Source organism: Alligator sinensis, unplaced genomic scaffold (assembly GCF_000455745.1).
Source record: "Alligator sinensis unplaced genomic scaffold, ASM45574v1 scaffold326_1, whole genome shotgun sequence".
NCBI classification, from domain to species: domain Eukaryota; kingdom Metazoa; phylum Chordata; order Crocodylia; family Alligatoridae; genus Alligator; species Alligator sinensis.
Window position 1 is genome coordinate 737,413 of NW_005842239.1, and position 11,269 is coordinate 748,681.

Genomic DNA, 11,269 nt, shown 5'->3' on the forward strand with positions numbered 1-11,269 from the left:
AGCAAACTCACAAAGAAGCAGCTCAGTGAAGCTAATGGAAAGACTCCTCCATCCTTCATCAGACTTTGGATCTGCCCTTAAGTCTCCTATCAATTGACACAGGCTTGTCCTAACCAACCCCCACCCCTCCTGCAGTCATTTACTGATGGGCTTGTTTTAGCAAAAGGGTTCTGAGTTTGCAATGGTATTTAAATACCTACTAGTCTCATGAACGCGTGAGCTGTGCTCTTTCTTAATGGGGTCTTAATGGACATTAAGAAACAGCACAGCTCATGTGTTCATGGGACTAGTTGGTATTGAAGGGTTTTTCTCGGGATCACTATTCTCGTGCATGTAGGGGCAGGTTCAGACAACTAGGAAACACAGCACCTTGCCCCTGCTGTGCTCTGCCATGTTTCCTAGTTGTCTGAATATGCCTCTACGTGCACGAGAACAGTGATCCCGAGAAAAACCCTGACGTCACTGAAGACTGAGGGAGTTTTGCCAATGACTTCCTTGATGCCAGGATTTCAGCCCCTGGTTTTGCACGTGAGCTGTGTCCCATAGGCCACGGAGCAGGGTGGGTCACCCAGGCCATGGCCTGACCAACTGTTAGCATGTCAATTTAGCCAGCTATACAGTTAAAAAAAATAGCTATATAGTTTTAAGTGGAACGACAATTGCACACTTGTGGGCTATATAAATTAATGTGCTAAAAGTTGGTCGGGCCATGGCTCGAGTGGCCCACCCCATTCTGCGGCCTATGCTGCATCTCCTGGCAGTTAAGCATTTCCTTCCTTCCTTCCTCAACAGCAATTATAATTTCCATTTTTCACCAAAAGCCTCTAAACTGGTGCACTGGCTATTTGCCGTCCCATTTGCAGATCAAAGATCCTTCCAAAGTGGAAAATGCAAAAGATTTTTAGGGCAGATCTTCAGAGGACAAGGGAGCAGAGATGCTGTGCGCACAGATGCTCCAAAGGCAGTACAGGAAAAAGAAAAAGTCCATTCACAGCATCCCCCAAAATCATCCCACAGTACAGTCAGGTGGGGAAGGGCTCTTCAGCATGGTAAGGGAGCCCACAGCTGGCAGCCAATATGAGAAAGGACACATCTGGCACACTTAGGTCAGTCAAATCTTCCTGATGCTTGGCTTTTTCCCGAGCAAACGCATGCTGCAATTTCCAATCTTCCTGCCCTGCAGTTCAGTCATACTTCCCGGCTTGCCCTGGTTTGATTCCCCTTCTCTGCTACCTTCTCCCTCTGGCACAGAGGTGCTTTTTGCTACCAAAAGGAAAGTCAATGGCCTCCCTGCCATGCACTCTCATATACCATCACCCCCGACACGGCTGACCCGAGGTAAGGTACGTACCACCCTCCTCCACTAACCAACGTCTGCTCCAGTCCAGAGCCAAGCGCCCATCTACCTCTGCCCTATGGAGTCCATTTCTAGCCAAAGACCTCAAAATGCAAAGGCTTTATGATAGATGACCTCAAAATCCCCAACACTAGTTGCTCGAATGCCTGCTCAACACAGTGAAGGAGCAGGATCAACGGGAAGACCAGCCAAGCCTTTGCCTCACTGACGGCTTCTTTTGCAACTCCTCTAAAGCACGGGAAATGGAAATGATGCAGCTGCAGACACGGCTGACGATGGGCATGTAGTCAGTGCTGAATCTAACCCAAAGACAAGGCAAGATCAGAGCAAGCTGCAGGACACACAACAAAAGCTTGCAATAAAACAACTGTCTGAGTTATTCTGTCGCGGGGGAGAAGAGACATTTTCCCAAGTCCCCCTCTTATCTTTATTAAACCAATTACATTAAAAGCAGGGGATCAATAGTAAGCTCCAATATCCACCTGCCCTGAACATCCATTGGCTCCTTTTCAATTTTTGAAAATGAATTAGCCTACATATAGTCATAAAGGATTCATGTCGAGTAGGACAGGCCAAACAATTTGAAGTTGCCCTGTGTGTATTAATGATAACACATCTGCTGGCTTTAAATGTCCCTCTGCTGTCGGGGCGGTGGGGAAGCTGAAATGCAACCGTGTGCTAATTCATGAGAATTACTCCATGGAAGTCACAGGGGAAAAGAAAGAGAACCCAGCCAGTTTGGATGCATCATCCGAGCCGGGCGATGTGGCACAACGAGGAAACAAATAACAAATACAACGAACCATAAGCAGCAAATGATGTTTTGCAGTCGGAGATAGTAAACTGTTAAAAGAATCCATCAAAATTTGCCGTGAATTCTTAATGAGATTCTGTCACTTTTTGAGTCCCTGGAAATGATCCAGTAATTTCAATAACAATTTCAATAATACATTTTAATTTAATGTTCTCAGGGTTTGATATTTGTCTTTCAGGTTGTGGGTTCCCACCTCTCCCCTCCCCACTGCATATTTTATTGCTAGATCAGACAAATAATGGGGAATTGTACAGCTAGGAAAAAAAAAACAAAAAACATTTGTTTCCTAAAAACAATTCATTTCACATTCAAAGGCTTTCGATATCATAACGCTTCATTTTTTTACCATAAAAATGAAAACATGAAACAGAAACAACATGCATAATATAGAAACCCCAAACGGACCCATTCAAAAAATCAGCAACTAACCCAGCTTGGAAACACTGTCAGGTTTTGATCAGCCATGGGCACCACCAACAAAAGGACATTGAACAAGATGTTATATTGTAACCTGAGGGTGTCCCTTCCACCGAAGGTTTCTAAATCCAGCTCTAGCTCTCTGCATCTAAGGGACTACTGGCAACTACCAATACTTCCTACAAAGTACTGAACACTTTGGCATGATCCATAGAAATGCATGAGCCCAATTCAGCAAAGCATTTAAATGAAAATTCATTTTTAAGAAGCAACTTCCATTCACCTCATTGACCATGTCTACACGAGACGCTTACTGCGCAGTAGATTATGATTGCGCAGTAGCTCGTTACGACTGTGCAGTAGCATCACGTGGCACGGGCCATGATGCAATACTCCTGCGCCGTCATAACGAGCTACTGCACAATTAGCGTCACCAGGAAGCCGTGCGGGGATGCTACTGTGCAGTAACACCAGTTAATACTTGGGTATGCAAGTACTAAATGACCGCGCAGTAACAACTGTGCAATCAGCATCCCATGTAGACGCGACCATTGAGACCAATGAGACTTAAGCGCTAGAATCGGTTGCAAAGCCGAAATCCTGGACCATTAAAGTCAATGGGAACATTGCTATCAAGCATCGATATTCAAGTGCTAAGCTGAATCCGGGCCTTAGACACGTGCTCGACTTCCAGTGTGAGTCGTCCCATTGACTTTGCTGGGGGCTGCTCACGTGTTTAATTTTAAGCATGCTCTGAACTGTTTTGTGGGAGTGCTCAGCCCCTTGCAGGGTCTGTCCCTTTTAGGGCTGTCTCAGGAAGCCTGCACAGCTAACTTCTCAGGGCTCAGAGGGATGGCGGGGAGGAAGAGGCAGGAAGGCGGGTGGGAGCATGGAGAGAGAAAAAAAATGGGGCGGGGGGGGGAGGGGGGTGGAAAAATGAAAGAGGGAAATCAAAAAAGAAGGCCAGAAAGAAAGAAAGAAAAGAAGTTGAAATTAGAGGAACTAACATGGCGTTACTGGTGGCTGTGGCCGAAACTTCAGCGGAAGAAACTACTCCACACTTGGAACATTTGAGCGTCATGCCGTAAAGAGGCACTGCCATCTGACTGCAATTAAAATCAAAAGACTGAAACAAAACAAAACACTTTGCTCGTGAACACAAACCAAGAAAGGAAAGGCAAAGGAAAGGCAAAGGGAAACGGGACCAGCCAGCCACACCCAGTGTGAGGAGGGAAAGCAAAGACGGGGACGGGAAGGAAATTAAAACTCTCGTCTGTGTCATTCCAGATGCAGGAAGCCAAAATCAGGGTGGTCAAGAGCTGTGCTGGTGCCATCGGCGCAGGTGGAGCCGTGTTGGAAAAGGTACTGCCACTCTGATACCTCTGCGGGAGAGGACCCCTTACTCCTAATGCTGGTTGGAAGTCTTGCCTTTCTTGGGTATTTTATGTGATTGAGAACATCTTTCTTCCTCTCCCCAATCGTTTTGGATTGATTTTGCTTCTGGGACAAGCTGAAGGTCAGGGTGGTTGGAAGCCAAGAAGTAGGGCTGGTAGGTTAGGTTGGACTATTGTATCTAATGATGCTGGTACATGGTCTCCAAGGTCAAACGACCTGGTAGCAAGGTCAAACAAAATTGTTAGTGGCCTAGCACGTGACTCAGCAAAGGGGCGATGCCGTTTTAAATTTAATCACGTGTCCATGTCGTTTTGGTTCCCACCGGATGCTGAAAGTGAAATCTGTGCTCAAATGGTTGACTGATTCAGGGCTAGGAAACACACCAGAGAGGTTTCCTGTCTCCCAAGTGGTGGAAATCCTCTTTTAGACATCAACTTTGGGACTTGCTCATGAAGAGTGATCCTTCCGCTTTTGTGATGGCTCTACCCCTGGAAGATAGGCCTTTGAGGGCACAGTGGAGGCAAAAGATGCAGGCATAACAACTGAATATCATGTAGCTGGTAAAGTCACCTAACTCCCGAGAAGATGTCAATGCCATTGGCTAGAAAGAGCACAGCCGTTATTCCCAGTCGGCATGGCTGGTGAGACTCAGAAGATACCAAATGTGGTGTTTACAACCCTACCTTGCCTGGGAGAAGGACTAAATGGCAGGTTTTTCCCTAACTTTTATGACTCCAATACAATGAAGTACCTCGTTGTGAAAACCAGCACAGCATTTACGGTGCATCTAGGGGTCACATAGGCTTGCTTTAAGTGGCTGTTGAATGGTCTTTAAATCGGGTAGGGTAACACAAGCCATGACCGCTATAAGAAATAATGGCTGGTCACTCAAGTATCCCACAGCAACTCGCAGTGGCCTTGAAAGACGTAGAAAATTAGCTCCCGTGTGAACAAATGAATACGCTTCTCTCAGAGAGCGCGGTCCAAATTCATGACTTTGATAAAAACACCATTGGGATTGATGTAGTTACACCAGGGATGAATTTGGCCCTGCTTGTACCTTGCAGAGGTGGTTTCTTCTCCCTTGCAGAGGTCCGCTGTGTTCATCCCACATTGAAACTGTAAAGAGTACAGAAGCCAGTCTTAACGAGGAGGTCAATAGGAAACAAAATTAAGGAGGATGTCACCAATGACAACGGATCACACTGGCTGAAAACAGATGTAGGATACGTCCTGGCCCAGCTGATCTGTCTTATTGGGAGAAAACACGTGTCAGCTGTTGTGTCACCCATGGATGCTGCCCGACCCCAACTTTCCCTGCTTACCCAGACATGCCTTGGAGATCCTGGGGGTGCAACTCAATAATTGGGATAAGCTGGGCAGGTGCTCCCCAGGCTGGAGGGGCCAAGTCCTACATGGCAAGGTACTCTCTGGGAACTGGATTGTGATAGTATTATTGAATATAATAAGTAGCCTCCCTGACTGCTGAGGTGAGGCATGCCTTGGTGTAAAGGCATCAGGATGCATCCCGGTTTGAATGAACTCAAGGGTTTTTTTCCACTCTTTGTCTCCTCCGGGCGCTCCCTGCAGACATTCACAATTCGAGACGTGTTGAGCCTGGGCAAACAAGTCAGGTGGTTTCATTCCTCTCCCCTGACTGAGTGGGCAGACAAGCACTTCTGGACTTAATCCCTGCGCTAGACATTTAACATTCATTTCCAGCAAAGGCTTGTGCATGAGGCATGAACCGTTCCTTTGGGCAGCAGCCGTGTCAATAAAACCGGAGCGCTGGATGCCTGCCGCCGCTGACCACGCCACGAATCAAGTTGGTGAAGGGGAACCGATTTGCAATGCGGAGCGAGTATTCGCAGAGCAGGGGTAATAGCATTGCCATTTGTTGAGTGATCTTCGTGCCGTGTAGCATCCCCCCTACAACAAGCCATACTTCTTGCCTCCACGAAAGCAGAAACAGGACGCACCCATTACACCAGCTCCTGGCTTGTCCCTCAATCCAAATCTCTCCAGTTCGGTTCTTTATCTGGATTGTCGGATAAGAGGTGGTCAGGACTACCTTCCAACACGGCTCCCAACCCCGACCCAGAAACAGCCGGGCGATGCCCCGCGGCTCTCCAAGGCATTTCAGCATTCTCGGTGGGCACATTTCAAACGGGGAACGACATTGGAAAAATCATTAAACACAGAGACTGTCGAACATTACTGCACACACACGCACGGAAACGAGAGAGGGAGACGAGAAAGAAAAAAACAAAGAACATCAGGAAAAACAAACGGGGTCTTTTTTTTTTTTTTTTGCTTTGTAGGTTTTGCTTTCAAAGTATAACATTCACAGTGATCAATAACCAGCTGCCATCTTTTCAATAAAGACCTTTCTTGTGTTTTAGCTCAGAAAGAGAGGCAATAAGTCCCTGCTCTGCTAATCCAATCAATAGCTGCTTTTTTTTTTGCTTTTGGGGGGGGGAATATGCACTTTCAAGCCTAATTACGTTGCTACAGACTCGGTCCAGGGTTAAAGTATTTTCTTTAGTTCTCTCTTTGTAAAGGCATCTGGTGTTCACCCAGGATAAAATATGCTTTCTTGGCAGCAGCAGCATGTGGCCATGCAACGGAGAGTCACTCCAGCATATATTCCTCCTTTTGAGCAGCAAGATGGGAGGGGTGGCCTGGCAGTCTTTCCTGATCATCTCAGCCTGATTTTTCTGTGGCTCCCAGTGGTTTTACACAGCTGTGCAAATCCACTGAGGCCAAAAGAAGGACTCCTGATTTACACCCTGCATTTGCAAATTAGCATTGCTCAAAATAAAAGTATCTTGGGAGAACGGCAGTGAGTCCCGGCCTCCAGGAATTAGCCTCCAGGGCATGGGGGTCACTGGATGCCTCCTTGTCTGTGCTCAAACCTGTCTTCTCAGCACTATCAAAGTCAAAGCTCCCAGTGTTTAAGTGGGAAGACCGTTTTCTAAGACCTGTTTCCAGGGAGGTGAGGCTTCACTAATGACCAACTCTGCTCACAAGGCCAAATGGCTTCAACCCCAGAATGACGGGGCGGGAAGAGATCTCAAGGATCATTGAGTCCAGCAAAGATAGGGATGTACTGGGTCTAAGCCACCCAAGGTAGCTGCCTATTCACCTCCGCTTGAAAAAAGCCATGTCTTTTTAACAGCATCACCTCATGTCCTACAGAGGATGAGAAGCCAAATTTCTACCCCAATATCTACCAAGAGTAATACCCCTCACCAATCCTCTCCAGGGGTGTTACTCTGCAGAGGACACGGGAGCAGAAGTTGACCCTGACCCTAATTTGTTCACCAAAGCTGTGCCACCCGCGTGGCAAGACAACCTAAGGAGCAAGGAAGAGCCTATCCATGCCCATGCTGTAAAAAGGAAATCTTTGCAATATGCCTCCGTGGCCACTGTCACTCCAGGGAAATGTCCTTTCGCTCACGCCACCTGCTATCTGCTTTCCTGTTTCTAGGGATCTTCACCTGCAAAGAAATGCCACTTTGAGGCCTCTAGAGCCTCGAACCCACATCAGAGGCCATGCAGCAGCACCCATTCACATACATCACTCTCTGACCTCTAGTTTCTCGCAGGGTTGGGCACCCCTTAGCCCTCGAAGAGCTGGGATTAAAAGGTCTTGACACGTACCATCAAGTCTAATCCACAAAACCACAGCGGATCCCAGCAAAGCCACATCCCTGGTGGACTCTTGTTTTGTCCATCTCTAAAATGGAGCTAATAGCACAGCACCGATCTGACTTCCCACAGCTGGAAATACAATATATCCTGATCCTTTTCCATCCAGCCACTGTAAATCCACCTTCCCCTTCAAAGAAGCAGTTCGAATGTGCTCGTTAGCATAACATTTAGCAACAAAGCTCTTGTCCACCCTATTGTGACACTATCACTGCCTTTCGATTTACAGCCTGGGCTCTTTCTTCCTGGAAGGGAAGGGGACAGCCTGCCTGGATGTGACGGCATGAGCATGATCAGAGGGATATTGGTTCCTATGTGACTGAAGCAGACCTTCCTGGCTGCAGATCTGATCCTGATTTCACCTTGCACACCTGCAATCCAGCTGAAATGGGGCTCGGTTGCATTGCATGGTGCAATGTCCAGCTTTCACCCTTGTGATCACCGTGTAGGATCGGGTGAGAAGGGGCGTTGGAATCTGCTCTGTGTTTCCTATCGCAAAGGAAATCAGGTTGCCAGTTGAATCAAATCTAGACCTCATAAGAAGGTGAGAAATGCCATACTGGGACAGACCACAGGTCCAGATAGCCCAGGCTCATCAGGCAATAGAAGACTACAGAGTGAATAACCCAGAAAGGTGCAGAAGACAGCTCTCAGGCACTATCCATCAGTAACTCTCCTACCAGCCAGCCATCTACCCGCTACCCTGTACACACATGTGCACTTGCAAGCCCAAAGAAAACTATTTCTGCAATGCCCAACTGCCCTCAAGCCCCACTCCTTTCAGCAGGTGTCAGGGGCACTTACCCTCCAGGATGCTCCTTTTAGCCTCTATATGAGACCTTGTCCCTACATGCATCTCCCCATCCTGTGCTCAGCAATCCTCTACGCCAAACCACCTCTCCGATCCACCTGTTGTCACTGAATATTAGCGTTAAGAAAGGAGTTTGCTGGGACACATCAGCCTGGACTGAAGCTGTCTTAGCAAAGAGCTGAACTCCTGACTCCCGTGCATGAGCCCGCAATGCTGCTTTCCATGGCTTTTGCTCGCGCAGCAGAGCGCAATGCATCTTCCTTTCCCAACCGGTCTCCTCTCCAGTCCCTGCCTGGTTATTGATCACGACTTTTGGTTTCATTCTTTGCGTAGATGTATTGATAAGGCATACCCTGCCCGTTCCTTCAGTTTCTTATCTGTTATCCCATCTTTGGATACAAGTTTGTTAAAAACCAGAATGCCAATAACCATGTTCACCTGTTGGAAGAGAAACAACAGACAGGTTTGTGTTTACGTGGATCAAATCAGGTGGCATCCCACCAAAATGTCACGTCATTTTGGGACGTGAGTGTCTTCCAGCAGGGACGTCCCCCTCCAGCAGCCCCTCTCCCCACCCCACCGCCCCCGAATTGATTCAGGGGCCCCGGGAGTTTAAATGCAATGAGGTCTGCAAGGGATCTGAGCGGTCATCAGGATTCAGGGTGAGAGCGCAAAGCGGTCGGCTCATTGGAGGAGCGTTTGAAGCCTGATGTGTTTTGCACGATGAATGCTTGGTGTCTAGAAAAGCAGACGCCGGGCACAGAAACAGTTTCTCAGGGCAGTTCTGGGGAATGCCAATAGGCAAAGATGAAGCAGGGTGAGGGGATGCAAGCTGGTTTTCAAATGCTTTCCAGCGTTGGTGAAAGGAGCAGCTGCAGAAATAGCAAGACAAGCCCATGGGATGCTGTGTGGTTATCCTTTGCAATGCCCACGAGGCCTTGGGGCATCAGGACGGATCGATACTGGCTAAGTTTGTAGGTAGATGTACACCAGGGGTGCATGCAGGGTGTCTGTTCCCACAGAGCCCTTTGAACCACTTAAAAAAAGCCTGAATTAATATGGCAGGATATGACTAGGATCAGGCTTTGAGTGTCCATGGGGAAAGCACAGGTTTTATTCTACTCTGGCCCAGAGGCATGAAGTCCCTAAATAGGTTTGCACAGCTCGACTCCCCACTGTGGCTGCCCCTACAGGAGACGTGGACGTGCCCCTGGCAGCGGGTCACCAGCACAGGCAGAAAGGGGACAGGAAAGGACGCAGAGCCCATGGTGGAAAAAAGTGACACGCTCCCAAACAAGCTCCCAGCATCGTAACACACTTGTACAACTCAGCATAAACCTATCTCATGAAACCCAGCCGGGGGGCTTGTAATGTGATAGGGCCAAATCCAGAGGAGAGGTGCAAAGGGTGCTAAGAAGGGCACTGACAAGGAGTGGGAGACTAAAGGACTTGGTCTAACAGAGTCTGGAGGCTCAGCATTGCAAGGGATGGGGGGCAATGCATGCTCCCTGGTCTCAGCCTCTCTCAGAAAGGCTTTTTGAGACTCAGAAGCTCTCTGCACCTGGTGGATTGGCCTCTGAAGGAGTAAAATCGAGCTTACCAGAGGCACTCCAGTCACTGGGATGCTCGAAAGTGAATGGAGCAGGGGTACCTTGTACTCCTAACAGGGTTTGCAAATCCACAGCCTCTGCTGAAGCCAACAAGCGTTGGCCATGCTCAGACCCAGGCCCAGATCTGGGTTATTTCCACACCCAATTCAGTGGATATTTTAGGGAAAAGTTAGACAGTTATTCACAAGCAGCCATGAGTGCATCACGCTAGGGTACTACAGCTTACAGATTGAGAGGAAGTCCTTAAGGGTTCTCATGTAAAGAGATGAAGAGCGGACCTACTTTCCTGATTGCCTGATTTTTGTGCCATCCTTTACTTCTGTGCAAAGCTGAAGGCCAAGTGCTGCTGAAAAGCAGGGCAGGAAGGGGAGATCACCTCGTCCAACCCCACTCGAGGCAGGACCGTGTCTATCTAAACCATCCCGGGCAAGGGGCTGTCTAACCTGGTCTTGCAAATGTCCAAGGGTGGAAAAATCTACAGCCTCTCTGGGTAATCTGTTTCTATGTCTTAATCCAACCTAAATTTCCTCTATTGCAATTTAAAAAAACATGATTTCTATCCTGTTCTCTGTGGCCACAGGAAAAAGTCCAGCTCTTTGCTTTCTAAAAACGCTTTTCAAGTTTGTTAGCAAATCTATTGCAATTAAAAAAAAAATATTTCTATCCTGCGCTCTGTGGCCACAGGAAAAAGTCCAGCTCTTTGCTTTCTAAAAACGCTTTTCAAGTTTGTTAGCAAATCTCCCCTTGTTGCCTCTTCTTTAGACTACATCCTCCCAGTTCTTTTCAATCTTTCCTCACTAGTCTTATTTCTCAGGCTCCCGAGCATTTCTGTTGCCCTGCACTGGACTCTTTCCAACCTGCCTACATCTTCCTTCAAGTGTGGGCCCCAAACCTGGACACATGGCACCAGGTGAGGATTTGTACAACACAGCTGTAAATGCCAACACCAAGTCCCAGGAAGTAGAGAATCAGATTTATATTGCCCCAATCAATGTGGTCCCCATTTTCAAGAAGGGGAGGAAGGAGGACCCGGGCAACTATAGGCCAGTCAGTCTCACCTCCATCCTTGGCAAAGTCTTTGAAAAAATTATCAAGGCTCACATTTGTAAGAGCCCGGCAGGACAAATTATGCTGAGGGGAAACCAGCACAGGTT

General features: G+C 47.8%; 1 protein-coding gene across 1 annotated transcript in view; it reads right to left on the minus strand.

Annotated features, from left to right (window-relative positions):
• Window positions 1–11,269, minus strand: part of ADGRB1 (adhesion G protein-coupled receptor B1) — a 238,589-nt gene that overhangs the window by 32,501 nt on the left and 194,819 nt on the right. Inside the window, 2 exon segments of the mRNA XM_025208578.1 lie at window positions 3,596–3,694; window positions 8,858–8,943. Coding sequence (XP_025064363.1) covers window positions 3,596–3,694; window positions 8,858–8,943 — 185 coding nt within the window.